The sequence below is a fragment of the Pipra filicauda genome, unplaced genomic scaffold (genome assembly GCF_003945595.2).
Source record: "Pipra filicauda isolate LSUMZ 115617 unplaced genomic scaffold, ASM394559v2 scaffold80_size11013439_pilon, whole genome shotgun sequence".
NCBI classification, from domain to species: domain Eukaryota; kingdom Metazoa; phylum Chordata; class Aves; order Passeriformes; family Pipridae; genus Pipra; species Pipra filicauda.
Genome location: NW_024104987.1, coordinates 3914152 through 3937674, shown reverse-complemented (window position 1 = coordinate 3937674; position 23523 = coordinate 3914152). Strand labels below are relative to the sequence as shown.

At 46.0% G+C, this 23523-nt stretch overlaps 2 protein-coding genes across 7 annotated transcripts in view; one reads left to right on the top strand and one right to left on the bottom strand.

Annotated features, from left to right (window-relative positions):
• Positions 1-15347, top strand: part of RHBDL3 (rhomboid like 3) — a 63163-nt gene extending 47816 nt beyond the window's left edge. For all 6 annotated transcript variants that reach the window (XM_027749618.2, XM_039390261.1, XM_027749615.2 and 3 more), the window contains 4 exons: positions 4015-4127; positions 6514-6614; positions 9197-9257; positions 9955-15347. In XM_027749618.2, the coding sequence (XP_027605419.1) occupies positions 4015-4127; positions 6514-6614; positions 9197-9257; positions 9955-10226 (547 nt within the window). In that variant the 3' untranslated portion in view covers positions 10227-15347. The remainder of the gene's footprint in view (positions 1-4014; positions 4128-6513; positions 6615-9196; positions 9258-9954) is intronic.
• Positions 15348-17057: 1710 nt separating this feature from the next.
• On the bottom strand, positions 17058-23036 carry CUNH17orf75 (chromosome unknown C17orf75 homolog). Its single transcript, XM_027749676.2, has 10 exons — positions 22396-23036; positions 22093-22161; positions 21392-21517; positions 20833-20973; positions 20576-20633; positions 19783-19902; positions 19099-19163; positions 18842-18978; positions 18232-18335; positions 17058-17655 (listed from the first exon to the last, which is right to left on the bottom strand). The coding sequence occupies exons 1-10, from the start codon at positions 22521-22523 to the stop codon at positions 17446-17448; spliced, it is 1158 nt and encodes a 385-aa protein (XP_027605477.1). The 5' UTR covers positions 22524-23036; the 3' UTR covers positions 17058-17445.
• Positions 23037-23523: the final 487 nt, after the last annotated feature.

Below are 23523 nucleotides of genomic sequence, written 5' to 3'. Positions count from 1 at the left end.
TGGCACCATCTTGCTGTACGCTTCCCAAAACTCACCAGGTCCAAGCCCAGTGTCCCCCTAAAGGAGCTGTGCAGGTGGTAGGACAAGTCTGCAAGGATGCTGGACTGGTATTTAAAGACTCCAAGGATATGTTCTTGCTAGACTGCCTAGCTGGGGTTGGAAAAGTCACTTAGATGTGCCTGTGATATGTCATCACTCAGGAATGTCCCTCCTGCAGGGACTGAGGTAATGCCTGGAAGCCAAGACTGAGCTCCCAGTTGGTCCACACTGTACAAACACCAGTGTTCCCAAAGAGCTGCCAATCCACTGACCACATGGACAGAGAAAGGTCCATCTCATGCAAAATGCAAAAGGTGCACAGTAGAATGAATCCTCCTACATTCATATGCAGCAGACTTGGGAAAAGAATACAAGGCATGGGATCCTAACTCTCTTCTAGCCCTCCCAAAATTCCAACAGACTTAGCTGTGTGATGTTTCTGATGCCATGGTGATGAGTGAGTGCCACAGGAAAGTTCATCCCTGTACAAAACACTCTACCCCCTCAGAGCAGTTTCTCAGATCATTATCTTCACACATTCCTGGCAGATAATTGCAATTTTCTTTAATTCTGTCATTGAAAAAATTACAGCAACAAGCCTTTCAGCAGTAGTTTAGAGTTTGAAACTGCATAAGGACCCTTTGTTCTTAAATAGAAAGCCTTTCCCATCAGTCAATGTTCTTCTATGAAAGATCAAGCTGATCTTTTTCTTTTTCCATGTTTCTGATGGAAGATATGCCGATGTCTCTTCTCTGCCATGGAATAACTGCCTTGGGGTGTAATTGCCCTGAAGCACAAAATGTGCCCCAGATCTCTGGATAAAAATCACAGGACATAACAGACTCCACTCCAGAGTAGGAAAAAGTTTTTAGAAGAAGCTTCTGAACGTGGCAAAATCTGTACTCTGTGTGTTGAGTCCCTCCAAGGAATCCACTGGACACAGGTTTCAATGTGCAAGAGGAGGCTGCTGGGCTTAGACACGGGGCTGGTTTTGTAACGTGAGAAGTGGGAATTTCCATTGCTGAGGATAGGGGGAAAACTGGGCTTGGAAAAGGAAGGAACACTTGATTTTAGCTAATGTTGATTTGTATTTGGGCTTTCTGCTGCTGCTGGTGGTGTTTCACTGCATCACTCACATGACCACAGGTTGCTTTGGGATCTGTTTGCAGAGAAGCACCTGCACAGGGACAGGTTTTGTGTCCTGCTTCCCTAAGCTGTGCCAGGTGACCCTTCCCTGGAGCAGGCAGGACTCTGGCATTGCTCACACTCCCAGGTTTATGTCACACACTCCCAGGTTTATGTCACCCCTGTGGCTGGCCTAGAGTGGAGCAGTGGGGAAGGTGTTGAGCAGAGGACTCCTTTTCTGATGGATTCCAAATCCTTTAGCTACACAGCCTGAAAAACAATGGAGAGTCCCCCTGGAGCAATAAACCCTGTGATTTATCTGCAGTGTGTGGAGTTAAGCTAAATGTTCCTTTATTGCTGACTTCTGTGTGTGAAGCTCCTTTCTCGGGAGGAAAAACAATAAATCTTGGAAAGGTAATAATGTTTTTAGTGGATGCCCATCATTCTCCTCTCGTTTTCAAACGGGAGGATAACACAATGCCATGGGTCCATTGTTATCCTGCTTCCAGCTGAGACTTTTAAATGGAAATGTGGACTGCTCCTTAATTTAGTGCACTGGGTCTTTTTTTGAAGAGCCAGTGGCAGCCAGAAGGTGTTGGGGAAGGCAGCAGTTGCTAAGGCTTGGCTGGCTGTGCCTCTAGAAAGATTCCAAAAATGTACAGGCTGTGTGTTGGTCCTGGTGGAGGCAGCTTTGTCCAAGGCTGAAAAGGCAAAGTTGTAAATTCTGCCCTTCTGCTTTCATGAAAAGCAGACGTTGATTATCTGAAGCCCACACATTTGTATCACTGCCATAACTAATGACTTGCATTGATGCTCAGTCCCATTTGTTTGGTCCCAGGGAAGGAGAAAGTCTTTAATAAATCAATGAAATTGTCATTTCAAGAATGACACATTCAGCACTGGCAAAGGGTAATTATATTTTATGGGTTCTTATTGACTGTGTAGCCTTCAAAGCTCTTATCATGATGGGGAAGAGAAGTGAATGGGATTGCTCCTGGGAAGTCTTTTAAGAACAGCTGTGAATCAGAGCAGTCCCTTTAGAGTCCAGGATAAACTTTGCTGAGCTCTTACAAAAGCTTCCTTTGAAAAATCAGGCCCAGGGCTTTGTGTGAGAATGTCAGGTGGCACCTCATGATGTTGTGTGCCAGCCAAGGCTTCTGCCCTCCCCTCTGGGAAAGGGCACTGGGATGCTTTGACTCTTCTCTGTGATCTCAGTCTGACCTTTGCTGGTTGTTCCTAATCCAATTCCTGAGTTCTGTGAACATGCAGGACCAGAACAAGTGCCAGAGTATGACCATGTCCAGTGGCTTCCAAAGCCTTGAGGAAGGGAATGAAAGAACTCAGCTCCATGCAGCAGCTTCCCATGATGACAAATTGCAGTGCTGAGTGTCTCGTGCAGGAGAGAAATTTATCTTTGGAGAGAAATTCAATGCAAACAAAAATATTAAGATGTCAGGAAAGGACTGTTTCCTGCAGTATCATTTCTAGCAGTTTTTTTCCGGTCCAACTTTAAATTCTCATTTGTGAGGCTGTTCTGTCATTACTGCATCTCACCAGCAGTGTTTTTCCCTGATGTATATGGGAAATTGCTATGGTAACATGAAAAAAAGACCAAAACAGTGGAAATGCATACAACTTAAACCAAAGACTGCTGGTGGCTGCCTGTGAGCCACCCTTTTCTTGTGCAAAATGGGATGTAGGTTATCAAAGCATTAGCTACCTTGCTTTCTTTTCCCCCAAAAGACGTTGGCCTTCTGTGTTAAGGTACCACTGTGTCATTTAGATCCACCTGCTTTGTGAGCAGACTCAGGTACTCTCCACAGAAAAAGCAGGATACTCTGGCTCCAGTGGGATGTCACAGCCCTGTGAACCCAGGCAAAATCTCAGGCACTACCTCGGTGTTGAGGACCCTGTTCAGGGGTCTGCTGCTGTTTTTACCTCACTGGAAGATCCTGCAGATGGAAAATATTTTTTTAGAGCTTTGAAAAGTGGCAGGACAGTTTTGTTAAGTTGTATTGATTAGAGCACCAAAGAACTTGCTTTGAAACTATTGATTCAGCTCAGGCCAAAGCTGCTGCACTGGAGCCTTTACCCAACGTGCACATCTGAGCTGTCCCACTCTGCCCCCAGGCTGTGGGTGGCTCTGCACAGTGGGACAGGGGGGTTTCTCCAAGAGTTCTCTCAGCTCTTCCCCTAGTGTTCAGCAGGAGTTTTGCTATGGACAGTACTGGGAACAAGGGTAGGTGAAGAGAGAGCTTCAGTGAATACACCTGGCCCCAACCAGAGATCAGAACACCCTGTGCTTCCCATTCTGACCAGGATCACATGGAATTAGGCAAGGAAAAGAGTCAAACAGCACACACTGTTAAGCAGCATTATGGTTCAACTGCCTTGGAACTTCCAGACTCACCTTGTTCTTGACTTAACACCCCCTCCCCATCATGGCACTGTGATGTGCAGGGAAAGGCTCTGTCATTAGGAGGGGAGAGGAGAAGAGCAGGTCAAATTTCTCCCTTCTGTTCCAGGCTCTGCTGCCATCTTGCTGCTTTTTTTTGACAAGTCATTTAACTCCTTCAAACAAAGGAAAAAAGAAAAAAAGTTCTGACTAAGAACCAAACATTCTATGAGGTCTTTGGCTGAAAGGATCTGGGTGGATGTGAAAAAGATAAAAGCAGCAAGGAGGGAAGAAACATCCCAGCTCTGGGCCTGAGTTTTTCAGGAACCATTGTTTTTCCCAGCATTACAATCTACTTACATGAAGCAGGTGCTGTTTGATTGTTCTTTCCAAGATATCTCTACCTCAAGGGTAGACAAAGAGTTGGAAGAAACTGTTGTTTTTCCTTGCTGCAGGATAGAACACCTTGGACTCAATGTTGTCCTTCAGCTCCTGGTCGGGGTTCCCCTGGAGATGGTGCACGGAGCGGCGAGGATCAGCTTTGTGTACGTCGCAGGAGTTGTGGCAGGTAGGTGACACCTCTGGATGCCCCGGGTGGAGAAGCAGCTGAAAATGGCCTGTGCTGACTTTGGTGTAGGAGAAATGTTTTGTGACGTTTGGGATCAGGAGAAGAGCAGTCACTGATCTTCTGTGCATCGAAATCCTTCTGGGGGCTGGAAGTGGGAAGTATGGTACAGCTGGACATCTATTTCTGTCCAGCCACAGGCTCTGCGTTTAGGAGACCTCCTAAAAAAGCACCAACAACCTGCTACTTTAAAATAGCCTTATTTTAGATGGTCTTGCTGAATGTGGAGGTGATGCTGGTCCTGTGCCAGATCTGCCTCCATTTGTCCTATCAGCTTTCTACAGCCTGAGTAAGCAGGAAGTATTTGGTTGTAGGTTGTGAGCAGTGCACAGCAGTCTGGAAAATTCATCTGATCGTGAAGCCACAGGGTTTGATTGATTTTCAGCTTGTGCTGTATTGCTTTTATTTATGTTTGGAATTTCCAGCAGTTTGGAGGTGATGGAAGTTAGCTGACAATAGATCAACATCTAATTAAAACAGGAGGAGGGTGTGAGAACAACCAGAAGCTTCACAGTGGAACTCAGACAATGACTGACTGCCTCAGTTCCAGATTTATGGTGTTTGGTTGGGTGTATTTTCCCAGCTACGTAATTATTTTTTTTCCATAATGAGCAGATAAAGCCTTTGTAAAATGGACTGTGTTGGGTACTAATAAATCCTACATTCCAGGAGAGAGACTGTGGAAAGAGTAATTGGACTAGGACACAGGACGAGGCCCAGTACAAACACCACACTATTTAATGCAGAGAAAGGAATTAGCAGACCAGCTCCACTGTCCCTGGACTGTGATTTTAAAAAGCAATCACTGAAGTGGTTCCCAATTTGCAACTTCCCAGCTTTTCTGCATAGATACATCCACCAAAGCCTGGAGATTCACTGGTGTGTGTAAATACACTCACCTGTGCCAGGTGAGGGAGGCAGGGGAACACTGAACCTGCTGCAGTTGAGCCCGGAGGAGCACTGGGAGTTTCCAGCTGCCTCTCACCTTCCTGAGGCCATGGGCTTGCCTTTCCCACCTTATGACCTATAAATTCTAGAAGAAAGTGCCAAATGGAAAGGGAAAACTTCCTTTCTTGCTGCAGAATGGAACTACAAATGAGACCAGACAGTGCCAGGCAGAAAAGCATCCCTTGATACCCATTGGAGTTGTTAGCCAGTTGTGAAATGTGCTTAATTCTTTGATATGTGCCAGGAGAGAGAGAAGTAGATATACTCATGATGAGGATGTGACAATATAAGGATAAGTCAGCTCCTAAACAGTCAGGAATAAACAGTAAAATGTAGACATGGGCCACAATTTTATGGCTTTTTCTCATCTGCCTGACATGACTAAGAAGACACGTTGAAGCTGAAATTGAGTCTCAGTGCAGCGTCTGAGGACTTAACTGCAAGTTCTCATTACTCCTTCCTTTATTCCTCATTAACATTTTCCTTAATGGCAGTGTTGAGGAGCTGAGGAGTCTCAGGGCCATATGGTGAAGGAGGGAGCTGTCAGCACAGTTGCCTGGTGGAACCTCAGCACTTTCTTGACCCAGAATCAGCTGAGCAATCAGCACAGAAGTTCGTTAGATTATGTACTACTGAGGACTCTCTCAAGATTTACCAGAGTGTCTTTTTCCTGTTCCTGCTCATCAAAAAGATCTTCATTATCCCTGTCTTGTGACACCAAATCTGCCTTTGTCTCTCTGAAATTACTCTCAAATTTGGCAATGAAAGGAGCTTTGAGCAGATCCAAGCCTCCAGCTGGGATAAGGAGAAGCAGCGTCTGTGTTTGGGTGCACTGTTACCAGTGGTGCCTTTATGTGATTGACCTGTCACTTTGCTGTCATGTGTCTCCTGCCCCCATCCAGGATATTTTTAGCTGGTTTTACTCTGAAGTTTTACAAGTAACAAGCTGTGCTTTGATCAGACGCCTATGCTAAGTTACAAGTCCAGAGTTCCTTCTCCCCATGCAAATATTTGTCTTGCCAACATGGGAGCTCCTTCTATTTTATCTTCAGGTGAGAAACAGGACACAGACATTTGTCTGCCTCCTGCTTCCTTGTTATTTCAATCAGGGTATAAATGCCTTTTTGTAGCACAGGTCTAAAGATACTTTGCTGCCTTGCTTGGCTGCTTTTAAAGTAGGTGCAGAGGAATCAATCACTCACTGTCTTGGCAGTTCTACAGGACTGGGTTGGCTCCACAAGCCAATCGATTCCCCCCTCTTTCTCTTTCTGTATTACTGACCTGCAGCAATTAGCACAACCAGGCAGTAGCAGGGATGTGGGGGAGGAGAGGGTGTGTTTTTTTGGCTGGCAGTTGTCCCAAACCCTTGTTCTTTCTGCAGGGTCCCTGGCAGTGTCAGTGGCTGACATGAGGGCGCCGGTGGTGGGCTCCTCTGGAGGTGTGTATGCTCTTGTCTCCGCTCACTTGGCCAATATAGTGATGGTGAGTACCAGAAGGACTGTCTGACCTCTCCAAAGTGAGCCAGGTGGCCCAAAGGGCTTGGAAATAAGGCCTGGCTCAGCTGTTGGTCATTCAGAGTTAAGTCTTGTCTCAGTGGTGTGCTCCTGCATTGGGAATGTGACACTGGGGCTGGTGGCTCGGTCCCCTGATGATTGGCAGCTCACCAGGAGAAGCCAAAGGTGCTGGTAATCCAAGACTTATCAGTGTTCTCCAGGCTATCAGCTATCCTTGCAAGGGCTGCCAAGTGTTTGAGGAGAAGGAGCTGCCTGGCTCTGCAGAAGGTGCAGACGTGTTTCTGTCTGCATGGGCTGTGTAATTTTACTGGGTATCTAATGAAATTTAGTGCTCAGTGGACTCGTGTGCAGAATGTCCCTTATCTCCATTTGTAAAACCCAGACTGGAGCTGAACCCTGGGTGATCTAGTGATGCCTCTTTTGGCTGTTTCACCTAATGAAATACTTCACAAAGGTCAGTAAACAGCAGCAGCATCATTCCTCTAAAACTGGAAGCAGGAGCTTCACCCCAGCCCTCCCTGGGTGGTGGCAGAGCCCAGCACATCTGCCTGGGGGTCTCCTCAGCTGACACTGGCAAAAAGGGCTTCGCTGAGAGAGAACTGTGTGTGGTGCCACAGGGGTGCATATCTGTCCTGTGCCAGCAGTGCCAGAGCAGAATAACCATAAAAATGATGATAATCCTTCTCCCCTGGCTCTGAGTGGGAAGATAACATGGTTTGGCTGCAGCAGAGAAAGAAGGTCTGTTGGATGGGTGCTGGCAAACATGTGAGTGTGTGGTGGTCCTGGAGTCGAGCCTAAAAGAAAACCTTGTACTTAAAGCTTGTGTGCAGTGCAGTCAGCAGGCTCCAGCTGTGCCCCACAATGGTGCTGCTCCAGACAGGCTTTGGAGCAGCTGGAAGCAGGGAAATGAGTGATTTCCTGAGCAGAATTGGTCTCCTTTGCCATTATCAAGCTTTTCAGAGCATGAATGAGCTGGGGCTGGTTTCCAAATTGGGACACTTGAGGCCTGGCAGAGGCAGGGAGTGGAGGAGAGGGGCTACTCTGTACCACAGGGTTTCTACTGGGGAATTGCCTCCTTAGATACAGCTATTTTTAGTATGATTTGTGCTCCCTGCCACGGTGCCAACAGAAGCAGGAGGGAGCTTCCTCTGCCTCCCAGGGTGGGAATGCAGACACAGGGGTTTTAACACTACAATTCATAGGAACAAAGGTTGCTTTAGAGGAAGAGGCTCTGCCAGAGGTGTGTGGAAAGTCTTCAGCAGTTACCTTCCCAGACTTCTTCAAACATCACAAAGTGGTCTGTGATTTCACTGCTCATTGGCCTCCTCCAAATTTATTTAGCAATTGCAACCTTAGCATCTATATTTCCCCATTATCCACTGCCTCTCTTATCATCTGAAATTGCTTTTGTTGCCTTTCCAGTTCTGGTGGAGGGTTTTTTTTTTGCTTTTCTTTCCCCCTCTGCTCTGTCTTTGCTCACTTCTTGTCTAGATGTGATGCTGAAGGACACTGTGGCTGTTTGCTGGCAAAGCACAGCCTGGCACAAGTGCTTTGGGTGCTGGGAGAGGAGGAGCTGGTCCAGAGAGGGTCTCTTGAAGCCACTGTTCCCCTGAGCCTCCTGACAGTGAAAGGAAATAGGAACATTCCTGCTTGTGAAAAGAAATATTACTGGAATTAAATACACAAAATAACCAACAGGGGGAGGCAATAAAGCATGTCACCCCAAGGAAAAGAGTGAGGGGAGGAATTCAAAGCAGCTACATGGAAATGAAAGCTGAAGGAAGCAGCACAGTATTAATCAGCATGAGCTCAGAGCTTTCTGACTGGGTTAGATTTCTCTGTGGAGAGAGAGAAAACGAGTTACTTATTTTGTAGAGATTGCATTTTTGCAGCCCCAGAAGTGATTTACAGACAGATCCCACATCAACCTTGAATATATGTAATACATATTGCAAAATATTTCTTCAGCAGGCAGAAAAGTCACTGGGTGCCATTAAAGTTAGGCTGAAGAGTTTACAAGCATTTTTTTAAATTATTATTTCTTCAGCGTGATGAACAGGGAGGTTTTCACAAGAGACCTGACTATCTTGGGATCTCAGACTGCTTTCAATGGGAAAAATTTCATTTAGTCACTGAATAATAATAATTGTGCAGTCATACTTCTGAGTTCCTCAAAATTTGATCTCTTTTTCTGCTTGAAAATGTTGTGCAAATGAGAAAGGAGGAATTTAAATATTTCTCCTGTGATTTCTGATTATCATTCAGAGATTCTTCTTCCACTATATTGATTAATGACCAAGTCTGAAGAGAGAGGTGGCTGAATCCAGGCTTTCTTATGGCACTGTTTCCTTGTTATACTTTTACTGAGGTCTTTATTATTTCTGTATGCTCAGCTAAAGGTCTGAGCTGCAGAATTTCATATATCCTGTATGGCCATGGCCTCTGGGACTGACAGATCTGTGTGTGGAGTGGTGGGTGGAGAGAATAGATCCGAGTGTAATAGCCAGGTTTGGATGCAGCACCACTTTGTTTTCCTTGTCTCTCTTCCAGAACTGGTCCGGGATGAAGTGCCAGTTCAAGCTGCTGCGCATGGCTGTCGCCTTGATCTGTAGTGAGTATCACACAGGCCTTGGCCTGCAGGACTCCTGCTTTGTTAGTCCTTGTCATAACAGCTCATGCTGATTCAGGGAGTTTGACTTTGCAGCAGTTTTGGTAGGAACTTGCAGCTGGACCCTCTGGCAGCACAAACCACACCGCTCTCAACTGCAGATTTTGGCTTTCAACACCATGGTTTGTGAACGAGGGTTTGTCATCAGCCAGCTTGTGGTGTTTGTGGAGATGTGGGACTTAAACACTTTCTCCTGGGATTCTTAAAACAAGCAATGCTTTTGTAATGAGAATACTTGGGTTTCCTGGGGCACTTCCTATCTGGGGTGGCAGCAGCATTATCCACACACTAATGAATTATCTTCTGGCCATATCCCCAGGGTGGCACAACAAGGGAAACTAAGCCATGTGTTCATCACAGGCAGCTGTCTTCAAATTCCAACTCATTTTTTTTTTATGGTTTTGGTATAAATTTTGGGAGGTGAATATTCCCCCACCTGTCTACACTTCCACTTACCAAGCACTGGGGACACCTTGTTTCTGTGCACCACAGCCCTGACACAGCTCAGGCTTCCCAGCTTCCCTGAGCTCACCATGCCGGGCAATTTCTCCCTCTCTGTCTCTCTGGGGACGCAGTACTGCCTGCCAGATGGACTCAAGAAAGGACAGACAATTAATTTATCTTTCCTTCTTTGTTCCAGTGAGCTTTGAATTCGGCAGAGCCGTGTGGCTGCGGTTCCACCCCTCGGCGTACCCGCCGTGCCCCCACCCCAGCTTCATGGCCCACCTGGGAGGGGTCATGGTGGGAATCACCCTGGGAGTCGTCATCCTGAGGAACTATGAGCAGAGACTCCAAGATCAGACTTTATGGTGGATCTTCCTTTCTATTTATGTCATTTTTGTCTTGTTTGCCATCTTCTGGAACATTTTTGCCTACAGCCTGCTGGATCTAAAGCTACCTCCCCCTCCCTGAAACCACGGGACAGAGAACTGGAGAGCGGAAATCATCTGTCAGCTGTATGGCATGAATGGAGATGGAGGATCTATTTTTGTGTTTAACTTAGGGGAGGATGATTCTTCTCAACACAAGCGTGTGCTGGAGGAGATGCTTAAGGATCTCATGAAAGAACGGGCTGATCAGTTTGTCCACAAACCCAGCAGGTTCTGCAGCCCTGGCTGGCTGTGCCCTGCGGTTTGTGCCCTGCCCCTGGGCACTCACTGCCTGGACTGTTGGCACACATCAACGTTCTGTAGGAGATATCTGTATTTTCCAGGTCAGTGCTGGAATTAGGGCCAATTGCAGAGTGAATCTCCTCACTGTTACTGGACACTAAAAGGGAAAAAGAGCAGACATTTACTAATTAGAGACTCACATGGTACTCACAGGGCGGCTTGAGTCTGGTCTCTATGGACACATCTGACTGTTCAGCCATACCAGTGCCACTGTCTAATTACTTGAATGGTTCTGAAGGTATTTTAGCCTGTGGTGAAACTTGTCTTGCACAACTTTCAAAGGAATCAGCAGAACTTGCTCACACAAAGTGATGGAGACTGGGCTTCAACCACAGGTCAAATGAAATTGCACTATAAACACTGGGAATCTTTAGAGTGTTGTGGACACCCAGGCAGAGGTGACTTCTACTGTGCATGTTTCACTTGATTTTAATTAATTAGTCCCCCCCTCCCCAGCCTACTGTGGCAAGAGGGTGTGGCTGGGGTTTCTTTTTTGAGGGATGAAGGAGGGCAAATGTTCATTTGTGGTTTTATCAGAGGACAATCAGGTGCTGTTTTTTCTCACTGTATTTCTGGCCACGCTGACCTAACACCTGGCCTCGCAGTGAGCTCCTAGCAAGGATCTCAACTCTTCCAGCAGGTTCTTCCTAGAAAAGTGGGACCAGGATCACCTACAGCAGCCCAGGGTGGGAACTGTCCAGCCTTTGCAGCCATACAGTCCATTTGGGGCCAGGTCCACTGAAGGCAGTGGAGTTAAATCAGGTTGTGTGCAGCACTGGTTTCCCACAGAAGTGAAAATGGTGTTATGGTGCTACAGTGATCATTGTCAAACAGATAAAACTGTTTTTAAGGTGGCTGCTGCATTTTGAGGGTGCCTCTTCCTGAGGCAATGGATGTTCAGGAGCTCCAAACAAGAGTTAGTTGCAATGATGCCTTTTTCTTTAACGTTGGCCAAGGCCAGGTCCAGGCAGTGTGACTGGGCTGTGGCACAGTCCACACAGTTGCCTGCAGGGACCTGGGGACCACAGGGGAACATCTGTGGCACGAGCAGTGCCTACAGGTACTCCTGTCTGTAAGGTGCTTAACTTGCTTGTCACTTTAGAGAGCTGCCAAACCACAGCCCGGGAATGTGGGTGCCCTCCTTTTCTCTCCCCTTTACCCACCTATTGGGTGGTCTGGATAAAGCAGCCAGAAGAGTCTCTCCAGACAAGCTCCTCTTTTCCTTTTTTCCCTTTCCCTGCTCGTGCCCAGGCACAGCCCCCTGAGCCTTCCACAGCACATCTCACAGGCACTGTGGTAGTTGTGTAGCAAAATGTCTCTGTGTCGTGGGCTTTATTCTCTCAGTTGTGTTATCTGTGCTGCCATATGATACCACAAGCTGGTAGGAGTCTATCCTTCTAGAGGGGATATTCACAAGTGCTTCTCAGCTGCCCCCTTCTTTGCCTCCTGTGGGAAAAATAACTGGTTTGAGGGGTGAAGTTCTGCTCCCACAGAATGCACTGGAAAAAAACTTCTGTTGCCTCGGGGAAAGGGAGGGAGGAGAAAATAAGTGAAAAAAGTCTTACCTGAAAAGAAACAATTTTGGCACCCTTGTGCACAGAAATGGGATTTCTGAGGGTGACAGCACCTTTGTTGTTCTGCATGGCCAGTGCAATGCTTGTGGGCCCTCAGACCCAGGAGCAAGAGGAAGAGAGAAGGGTCAGAGCTCTGTTCAGGTTCCCCGTGCCCTGTTCCCTCTGCAGTTCAGATCCAGATGGAAGCAGTCACGAGAGTTCCCATGGATTGTTCCAGGTGCTGGCCCAGGGAGTGCTGTAGCAGTGGAGATCATCTCCTTGTGGAGCTGCAGGGGAGCAGGAGAGCAGGGAGAGTGCTGGCAGAGACATGGTTAACAAGTAAGGAGGACATTCTTTCCCTCACCTATTGCTAAGCCTTTCTCATCAAAGATGCCTTTAAACAGAGGTGACCAGGACTGGGAGTTCCCCTGAAGTTTTAGGGAAACTTTTAAAATGTTGGTAGAAAATTCCAATTGCAAAAAAAGCCGCTCCAAGCTATTTTGCCTGTAATTTACCAGAGTACAGTATGCACCAATTGGCTTTTATTTTTGGTTTCTCAGCTGAAAGCTACTTAATGCCCATCAGATTCTCCCCAGCGAGGGTTTCTGTGCCTGCCAGTGTGTGCTCTGGAGTGAAGGAGCAAGATTCAGATTCAAGAGCCACCGGTTTCTTCATCAGCCTGACCATGGCCAACATACCTTTGGTCTGCTCAGGAGTGGGAAGGAGCTGAACAGAGTAATGCAGACCCCCCCTCTCTGGTCCTTTATCCACAGATTGATGTAGTTTACATGAACTGGTTGAAAACAGCTCTGAGATTGAGCTTATGACTTGTTCTTTTAAGCTGTTGTTCATCTTCCTGACTTCCATTCTGTCTCCCCATACCCTGCCTGAGCAACTCTACAAACAGCCCTGGGGACCAGAAAGGCCAGACTTTAAAGCAGTACTAGATTTATTGGGAGTGAAGCAATGAAACCCTCTCACATTCCTGCTCATCAGAGCTGAAATCTCCCCCCATACGTGGAGCAGGTTGTCTGCTAGGAATCGATCAGCCCACGGAGTCAGGAGCAGCACCAAGTGCTTAAGCTTTTGTAATTATTTCTTTTAATCACTAAAATTACAGTGTGAAAACTTGTAATGTTTTACAGAGTACTGTGAGTTCTGGTTATGTTGTTTTCTAACACACCCAGGAGTGCCACAGTGCTGCAGCACCACAGAGCTGAGAGCAGCCAGGCTTTCCTGTTACCTCCAGATGTCCTTGGAGCTGCTGGCTCGTGTCAGAGCCGGAATATTCCCCATCCTGCTCATTTGTGGTTCCAACTTCTCCCAGTCAGCAACGTGTTCCTGAAGGAGTGTCCTCCGAGGGACTGTTTTTGGTGATTCCTATGGTTTTATTTCAGCTGCTGCCAGGATTTTACATCAGTCACATAAAATGTGACTTTACTGACCCTCCCGGCTGTGCAGTGCCAGAGCAGGAGTGTCACCCACGGACAGGTTTGAACAGGGCACCTGAGAGGGAGTTATTTTGTGCTGTGTCCCTGAGTGAGGACACAACACCTAAAAACAATCAGCCGTTTCTGTGCAGGGATTCCCTTGCAGAGAGCACATTGCAGGTCCAGCGGGGATGGGGCAGGAGCAGTGCGGGAGCCTTGGATGCGGGATGTGGAGCTTCCAGGGACACCTGCCGGCAGCGCGGAGGCAGGACAGGAGCCGGCTCCTGCCTTCCCTAGGACGGGATCCGGCTCCTGCCTCTTCCCCAGGACGGGACCCGGCTCCTGCCTTCCCCGGGACAGGCGGGAGAAGGGGCTCAGGCAGCAGGAGGAGGGAGGAGGAGAACCAGGTAGATCAAAGTCCAAATGGCAGCTTTTATTCCCTCATGCTTGGAGACAGGTAAAGATTAATTTTAGGCAGGGTGATAACACAGGAAGGAGGAGGGAGAGAGTTGTAGTGCAGTGATGGGAGAGGAGGGAGGTTACCAGAAACAGTCCCTGAGTGAGGTGTAGCAGTTGTACATATGCTGATGAATTTACGTTTGCTGAGTTCTTAAGACAACATCTTGTGTCACTGTTCCCCCATCAGTCGAGGAGGAATCTTAGCACTTACATGGCATATTGTGATTTTTCACTACTTGCTCCTTTGGCAGTGGGAAGTATGTAATCAACAGGGAAGGGGGAGGCTGGAGAAATTGTTACTAGAAATAAAGCTTGGGGATTCTGCATCCCAAGACCTTGCTCCTTCTGATGGATTACACTGCCTATGTGTTTCAGATCAGACCATTTCAGTTTGAGCTGGGCTAGGAAGGATGAACCTGACACTTTACAGCTGGCACTAACCTGACTCTGTGCTGACCTCGAGGCAGCTGCTGCTCTGTGCCAATATTTCATCTCACAGCATCTCCCGTGGGCAGGACTTTCACACATTCTTCAGTGAGTAAAGAGCTCAAAGTCTGTTTACACAGATTCCAGCTCAGCTCAATTACTTTGGAAACCCCATCCTCTGGCTTTACCCAAAGTGGAACTGGAGAATGTGGGTGCACTTCAGCACCAGCCACCTCTGGGGACAAGCTGGGCCCTGGAGCAGCCAGGCCAGCACCTCTGAATGCTGCTGCTCTCCTGTTTCCTTACAGAGGTGGCTGCTCTGCAGTGCTCTGGGACAGAACTCAGAGGTTCCTCCTGCAATCACTGATGCCAAGAGCTGGTTATGAAGGAAAACAGTGCATCCTGCAGCTCTATAAAAAAAGAATCATACTTAAGACAGGAAACAAGCTTGTTTAAGGGTAAATGTATTTTTAATGTCACCATTAATCATTGACTTTTAATTGGAAAAAGCTTTCTAATGAGGTATTTCTGAAATGCCAGTAGGAGTACAGAAAATTTATGTTTCAGGGTACTTTACAACAGGAGCACAAAATATTCCCTAGGCCTGACTTAAGTAGCAAAAGTACCTTATTTTCAGTGAGCTTGATAGACACGTTGTCACTGACTCTCTCCTGACTCCCCCACAGTGTCTGTTTAGTTTGCAAATAAAGCCAGATTTATGCAGCTTTTCTTTTGCTTACACTGCTAATGTTAACAACACATCCGAGTGTTAAACACAAAGCACTAAACTAAGTGATTTTCTGCCTTAAAATACTGAACAAATGATACTTTCCCGTGAAGGGCTAGTAAAACAAAGTGATACTTGCAAGGTAAGATGCTATGGTACGTCTCCAAATATTTTTGTATTGTGTACATTCTGTATATTTTTGTTGTAACAATATTATTTGAGCGCAGAATCCATTAAATTTTTTTTGGTGGTTTTTTTTTTGTTTATTTGTTTTCTGTTTCGTTTTTCTTTTCTTTTTTAATAAAATTAAGTTGTTCTGTATCACGTGCCAAAAAACAACCAAGAAAAAACTTTCAAGGACGGTTTTGTCAGTTTGTCTGCAGTTAACACATTATTTAACAAGAGAGCAATTGGTTTGGAGCTCTGCAATGGAATCTTCTAATGATGACATTGGTAACTTGTTTTTATGTCTGTCTAGGAGATAAAGGGGAGAGTAAAGTGCAGCTTCACTTCTTTTGGGACATAATGAGGATGCGGAACCAGCTTGGGACTTGCATGGAAATTCAGGTCTTGTCCACGTTTTGGCAGCTGCCACTGCAGTGCAGCAGTGACCTCAGCACTGCAGGGAGGGTGACAACCATGAACATTAAACTGTTTAAATGTTGTTATTGGGGAGGAGGGTTGTGCCCTTTTAACGAGTCTCTACTGAGTGTCTTTAAATCTGAGAGCCAACACATTCTGGTCTCTTGAACCGACAGTGGAAACAACATATCCAGAAAGTTCCAATGTGAAAGTGGGAGGCTTATTTTGAAAAATATTTTATGTTGTCGTTGGGATTTTGTGGGTTAAAGTGTAACTTCCAGGGATGAAGATGTGACCAGCAGCAGCTCCTGTTAGATGTGTTATTCCTAAGGGAGGAGATCACTGCTGCTATGTGTGGGACTCAGCTCTTCCTGGCAGCTCTCTGGAGACACTTAAATCTCTCTGTTCATTACCTGAGGACTTCCAGCAAGAAGGTGAGGTGGGTTTTGTCGGTGTTTTTCAGGTAACACAAGAAGTCTCACTGCCTACGAGCACCTGTCATTTTTCTTGCTACCTGTTCTTCACATCCCACTTATCTTTTTGAGCACTGAGCTGTGAATACGACACTTGCAGCTCCTCTGCATTGTGTGATAACGGGTTTGACACAGAAGACATCAAGGACAACACTCATTTGCAATTTACAGGCACACTACTAAGGATTTGAGTTTATTGTAAACTTTATTTCACACAGTGGTGTCACAGGAAAGCACCAAACTTCTGTCATCACAGTACAGAGCAGAGGCACAACAGTCACACTGAACCATGTTCATCACAGTCACTGCTTCAGGGAGAATTCTCCCAACACCTTCTGCTGCAAAGGGAAACCACAGGAGTTTTGCTGTTATCAGGTTTGCAGAAATCATTCTCATTTAGGAGGTCTCTCAGAGACCTTGTGAGTTTGGATTCCAGCTGTAGCCAAAGATTTCCTTCAGGTATTCTGCTGCCCACCTGTCCTATGATGTGGGAAAGAATTCATTGCTGAAATACAACAAAATATTTTAAAGTCTGAACCTGGGGACTTAATTTACTTCAATTCTGAAGAAGTTTCATCTAATTTAAAGTTAATATTTAATCTATAAATTTTCAGATTTAATTCTTCCTAATTAAAAAAAATATGATGATTTACAGTTAGCAAAGTGGATACTAAGAACATACAAAGGTGCTGATCACACCACAAACTAAGAAAGAAGGGATTCATCAAATAGCTTCAGATGCCTGTCCTGTGTCACTGAAACTGTTCAGTCTTTAGGCAGCTCTGTCTCATACCATTTAATGACTTGTTTATCCAGTGACAGAGCAGTCAGTTTGGAAGCAGAATGCACAAAGTAGCTACAGACTTGTTACCTATGTTCTCTTATATAATCTGATTAATTCATTTACTATAATCTATCCAGATGTTTGTGCTCCTTTATTAAAACAAAGTAGCCAGATCCTAATGATTACACACGATAATTTTGAAGACATTTAAAATATTAAAAACACTGAAATGCTTGCCAGGTAAGGGATTTGGGTTTGGGTTTTCTTTCATGTAGTGACTGTAAAAAACAAACATCATGATTTCCTCAGAAGAGGAGCAAGTCAGTTGGACAATCTGGTAAGCACTAAAAACTATGCCAGAGTTTGTATGATCTGATATTTACACATTAAAAAGCTTCATCTGAAAAAGACAAAAGGCAGGTGAAGCTGCAACTTAAGTTTGACTTGGGTAATACTTTTAAATATAAATTAAAAATTCTGCAATAGCTTCACAGAAGAAATGAATGATTTATACGTAAGGTAATTTTAAGCCACTGCTGTTTCTCTCATGAATTCCTCGAGGACGGTCACTACATTCCTGGCTTCTGGCATCTCTGCATGCTCCACTTTGACAATCTTCAGGAGGATGTCTCCACTGCCACAGTTCTTCAGGAACAGGTAGCACTTGAACAGGGCATAGTGGTTCATCTCAGCCTGGCGGATAAACCTCTTCAGGTTGTTAATGTCCTGGATGGCCTAAAAGAGTAAGCAGAGCATATTCTTATCCTTCTGTGTGGAAGAAAACACGTGACCATGTGGGAAATGAAGGATGAATACAGGAGAAGCAAAAGCATTTCCAATAGCAATTTTGTGTTACTACTCAAGAGTAATGTAAGCATGGAGTACTGTCCCTGATGTATATAACCACTGTTACTGTGGACACAACTTGGTGTGCCCAAACTTGCAGCAAGAATTCCCCTATTATGGCAGCTCACCTAAGAAGTGTTAACTATTGAACCCGTGTCACCAGTTACACCATATTGTGTGTGCACAGCTCAGATTAACAGGATTTAAAGAAAGGAAAAATAAGAAAAGGTGGGTTTTATTTTAAATGAGAAAACACCTTTGGAACATTCACTGAGGAAACTTCCATACTGCTTTATAGGGGTCAACTGCAGTAAGCCAGGCCTCAAATTAAACCTCAGGGTTACTCAGTTAATGACATACAGACACTGTAAATAACCTGCAACTTTTTTTTGCTGCAAGAAGAGTATTTGCTCCCTCAGCAACCCCCATGTCTTCTTCAAGTCTTTAACATACATGAGCATGTACCTTCAGTTTGAAGTTTTCCAAAATCTGCCGGAAGAGAAATGGATTGCCACCTTCAGCACCGTTCACAAAAGCCTGCATCCAGTCCTCACAGAATCTGTTGCTCCCTGTTACATGTTCAGGAACATGGAGAAGAGAAGAGTGAATGAGCTCCACATAAATATACAGCTGCATTCACCTGGTTTAATCCCTCTCATGTAACAACTGATAGTCATATACCTGGGCCAGGAAATAAGTTTTAAGGAAGAGAAAAGCTAACACAGCTACAGTGATTACATGACACTCTGATTGTTGAATCCCTTTTCACAGCATTTGTTAAAATCACAACAGGAATAATAAGTTTTGCAGATTCCCTGAATTGTACAAGTATTTTCATAGGGATGAATGATGGGTGTTATTATCAAGCATTTTCAACCCAGAGTTCCAGTGTCTGGGGTAACAAACCAACCTGGTACTTCCTAGGACAGGTATTGTAGTTTCCAGCCAGAATCCCAACTTTCTGGGCAGGAGCCTACAAGTTTCTGAATATCCTCAACAGCCTCTGCCATGCCCAGCTGTGAGCAGCTGCAGGATCCCAGGGAGGCACACGAAGCATTCCCAGCTGTGATCTCACCTGCATTGTGTAACTGGGGCTGAGCTGCACTGCAGTCTATAACCAGGGACTTGTGCTGCTCCTCGGTCATGGCAATGCACAGGGAGGTCATTGTGCCTTCCTGGACCAGTCCTTGCAGGCTGGCAGCTGCCAGGAACCTGGCACAGAGAGCTCTTGTGAACTGCTTGATTCTTTACAGCTCCTGGACAGCAGGGAGGAGGCTGTCACACACAGAAGCCAAGTTACTCACAGGTTCCTTGGTCCCAAAGTATCTTTACCTGCTGATGTCCTTTTCTGTTCTTTCATCTGCATTTTTTACTTCTACAGGAGTATAACTCAAAGCCTGAACACAAACAAAGAAAAAAGCTGGATGCAACCTTGCTATCACTGCTGTTGCTATATTGCAGTTATGAGCAATAAATACATAATGTGGTACTTTAAAAATTGTTCTTTTCAAGGCAGTACTCCATGTTCTAGTTATTGCAGCAGGTTTTGCACTCAGAAGAAATTCAGCAGTTACACTCTGTTAGCTATTCCATCCAAAGCCTCCTCAATCTCAGGGATTAGAGCTAGGATTAGTTTCTTTTCTGTTTCCAGTGAATTACAGGAGGCACATACACAATATAACACCCCTTTTTGTTCAGGGGAATTATACCAGGGACAGCCTGCTCAGGCTATGTCTAATTTTCTTATTCTAATTTCAACATGGGCACTGTTAGGTAATTTTATATGAGTTAACTATAATAATTAATGGAAGAAATTGTTACGTGTTTCCTTAGCAATAAAGGAGGGAAAAGGTACTTGTGCTGAATTAAAAGGGGGAAAAAAAAAAAAAAGAAGAAAAAAGCTGCTCTTCATTTCCTCCTGCTGGGAAAGCAAATGCAGGAAACATTTTAACTACGTTGGAGTCACTGAGGTGCCTTCTGAAGGTTTTTTAGTTACCCAGTTTTAAATACACTTACAGCATGTAACAGAGAGGCCAGTTTGTCCTGGAAGAGCTGCACTACCCTCTGGATCGGGCAGATGGCATCCTCAAACCAGCTCCTCAAGTAGGGGCTCACACAGCTCTCCAAGTTCTTTTGCTGTGACAGGTTGAAACGTTAAAGCTTTAAACTACAAATTAGATTTCTACACAAATAGAAGCCTATTAATAATCTGCTCAACCTAAGATATTTGGATGTCAGAGCCTTCTTAATCCTAAACCACAGAGAACTAAAATAATGAGTTTGACATTTAAAGCCGCACTTTATCAGCAATGAAAGGCTTTGCATTTTAAGGAACAGCCAGAACTGAAATATTATGGTATATACTGAGCAAAGACCATGCAACAGCAGACTGGATGACAAAGAGACTTAAGAGGAAGAGTTTCCACTAGAAAAATGTGACAAGAAACCCACAAAAAATCCTTCTTTAACATTCAGAAGGGGTAAGAATCGAGGTGGACATCAATGATTTCCTTGTAGACCATTATCTTTTATTAGTCATTCTTCTCTCCAAATCTAACTGTAAGTAACCTTTAAGAGATTCATGACTAGCACAAAAAATATCTCTCCCTTCTCTTTTTTTTTCCTTTTGACTTATGTGGTTGAGAGCACTTTAGACATTCATTGTCACTACAGTGAATCAAGTATCTCTCACAGTGTTTTACTGCTACTTAAAACACCTATTTTGACTCTATAGACTAAATCTTCCAGATTGTCTTAGCAATTAATTTGGGTAAATACTCATTTTCACCACAAAAGAGTTAGGCCTTACCTCCAAATCAAGGTTTATCTTCAGACTTTGAATGTATTTGTCCAGCTCAAGTCTGAAAGTATCTTCTTAAGGAAAATAAGGTGCATCAGTTAAGACCTGCATTTTTCCCTTTCAGTGTATGGCTGTCACTGACATTTTCAGTTACTGGAAGGTGTGCACAAACGAGCTGATTTCAGGTAGAAACAGACAAAATGACAGGATAATTTTTACATCATCTCCCTCTTCACACAAGTAAAGGAAGTCAGAGGTAAGGATATAGTTCCAGACCTTTCTCTGAGCCACCTAAGAAACAGACCACATATTCTGGAGCATTGGCGTCCGATTCCAGTGTCCCCATTTCTAGAAGATTTTCTTGTTGGAAACGACAGTAGTAACAACCAACTTTGCTTTCTGGTATGCTGTGAAAAAAAAAAAAAAAAAAAAAAAATTATTTTGTTCCAGATACATCACAATAAATAAGTGCAAAAAGCAGACATACGTGATTTCTGAGAGAATTTTCACCCACTAGCACTGGTGGCTCCTATGGTCATATATAAAGCTCTTAAACCTTCTTTTTTCCTCTGTGGTGTGATTAGAGTAGTTTAAAAGGAAATAATCATAAACACACGGACTGTTTTAAATTATTTACTGCAATATATTTCTCGAAGCTACGTAAAAAAGGAAAGTGCCTTTGTGTAAGGCTGTTATTAACAGCAGCAGTAAACTGAGAACATGGAACCAGGATTAGACCAAAGAGCAGCAGCAGACAGGCAAGATGTGCAGTGCTGCCAATGTTCCCTACAGCTTCTCATCCACAAATAATCTTAAATATTTTACCTGAGCCCCACCGAGGCTACGCTGCCCATCCCTTCAAACAGGGCTCCCTTAGTGAGGCGCTTGGCGATAAAACCGCGCAATTCTGTCTCCGCTTCAGCTGGTAAGTTCGTGTCCAGCAAGGTGAGGCTTTACAAACAAGAAGAAATTGTTAGCAAAAATCAAATGTTTTACCGTTTTGTTTCACCAAGTACAGAACCTGCCTCTAGCAGGGGGACCCCTGTGATCTGTCTCTGGTGGCAGCTGACAGGTCTCTGACTTGTGGCCCATCAGGAGCAGTCAGTGATTTGTCCCCTCCCCAGCACTCTGGAGTTATGGTGTCAGCTCATGCTGACCTTCCCAGCAGCTCTTTCTTCCCATGTTTCCCTAGTTGTGATACAGAGCTTATGGAAACATGTCCACTGAAAATTAATAAATTTTTGTTATCTGTTACCTATACGAAGACCTAAGTCAATACAGAAATATGAAGTAGCAAAGAAAAGAGAGTTCAAACTCAGAGATGGTAACTTATGTTTAATACATTATTTGAGCTATGCAGTTGTGTCCATTCCTCAGGTATTCCAGAAGAAGCACCCAGGGGACTCCAGTCTGCTTTCACAGGGGTTTGTGCTTTGAAGGCACTGCAATGGACCTAACAATGACCTGACAGCAATTCGGCAGAGACTTCAAAGCGTGTTGCAGGTGATTCTGCAGGTCGGCTTTACCTGAAGTCCTCGGTGGAGGGGGTGTGTGCCCCGGCCCCGCCATCCCCGCCGGCCGCTCCCTGCGCGGACCTGAAAGCCAAGGGATTCCCAGGATTGATTTTTACACCCGTGACACGGAACAGGGACCGCGATAGGGAAAGGTACGGCCCGAGGGCGAGTCAAAGCAGCAGCACGGAATCGGTGCATTATGGGAGGGAAAGAATCTCATCCGGGAGAGAGAAGAGGGAAAAAATACAGGGGATTCAGGGAGCTGGGAACAGCCGAGGCCTGGGGCGGCCTCCCCGCGGGGACCCGGCGCCTCACCTGCGGTAGCCGTAGAGGCCGTGGTAGGTGCTGCCGTGCCGCTCCGGCCGCCGCTCCTCGCCCGCGCCGCCGCCCTCCTCGCTGCTCTCCAGCTCCCGCTCATCGCCGTCCGGCAGCGCCGGCAGCATCGCGGCCCGAGCCCCGAGCCCCGCCTGTCCCCGCGGAGCCGCCCCGGAGCCGCCGAGGCGCGGTGGGTGCGCGGTGAACCCGCCCCGCTGAGCCCGCCCCGGGCCCGGCGCTGGGAGGAGCGTTCGGGGCCGCTGGAGGGGCCACGGGCCGAGTCCTCACCCCGCCGAGACCCAGCGTTTCACCAAGGCCGGAACGGCTCCGGCTGCCGCGGCTCCTGTTGGCGCAGCGCGCAGGACAATGCAGTACAGACCCCGCGGGCCCGTGTCAGTACAGGCGATCCTTCACTGACCTAACGGCAGGACCCGCTCAAATCAAGTTTCACAGAATCACAGAATCACAGAATGGTTTGGGTTGAAAGGGACCTTAAAGATGATCTTGTTCCAACACCTTGCTATGGGGCATTTGACAGGATTAGCCGTGCTGTCTGTTTTAAAAAGCTCTGCCTCCGAAATACCTCTTTCTGTGTTACAGCAGCACATTTTTTAGCTCCCGGCAGTTACAGAATCACAGAATCATTCAGGTTGGATGGGACCTCTGGAGATCATCCAGTCCAACCCCCTGCCCAGGCAGGGTCACCTGCAGCAGGTGAAACAGGAACGCGTCCAGGTGGGTTTGGAATGTCTCCTGAGGCAGAGACTCCACAGCCTCCCTTGTGTTGCAGATAAGCCTCGTGGGGAGCAGCTCTGACCCCCAACTGCAGCAGGGCCACCGCAAAGCCTTGGACGAGGCTGATGGTTGGACCTGATGATCTTACAAGTGTTTTCCAAGCTCAGTGATTCCATGATTACGTTCTAAGCAGCCAGTGGACCGGCCCGGAGCTGGAGAGCTGTGGGGATAACACAGACACACCCCACAATGGGTTGCCAGTGTAACAGAGGGACCAGCCCGGCCAGGCACAGGAAGCTGAGGAGGGTGACAACTCAACACGTTTCAGTTGGTTTTATTGTGTTCTCGGAGGGCCAGGCTCCCCACACCCCACGGCCTCACTGTCAGCAGCCC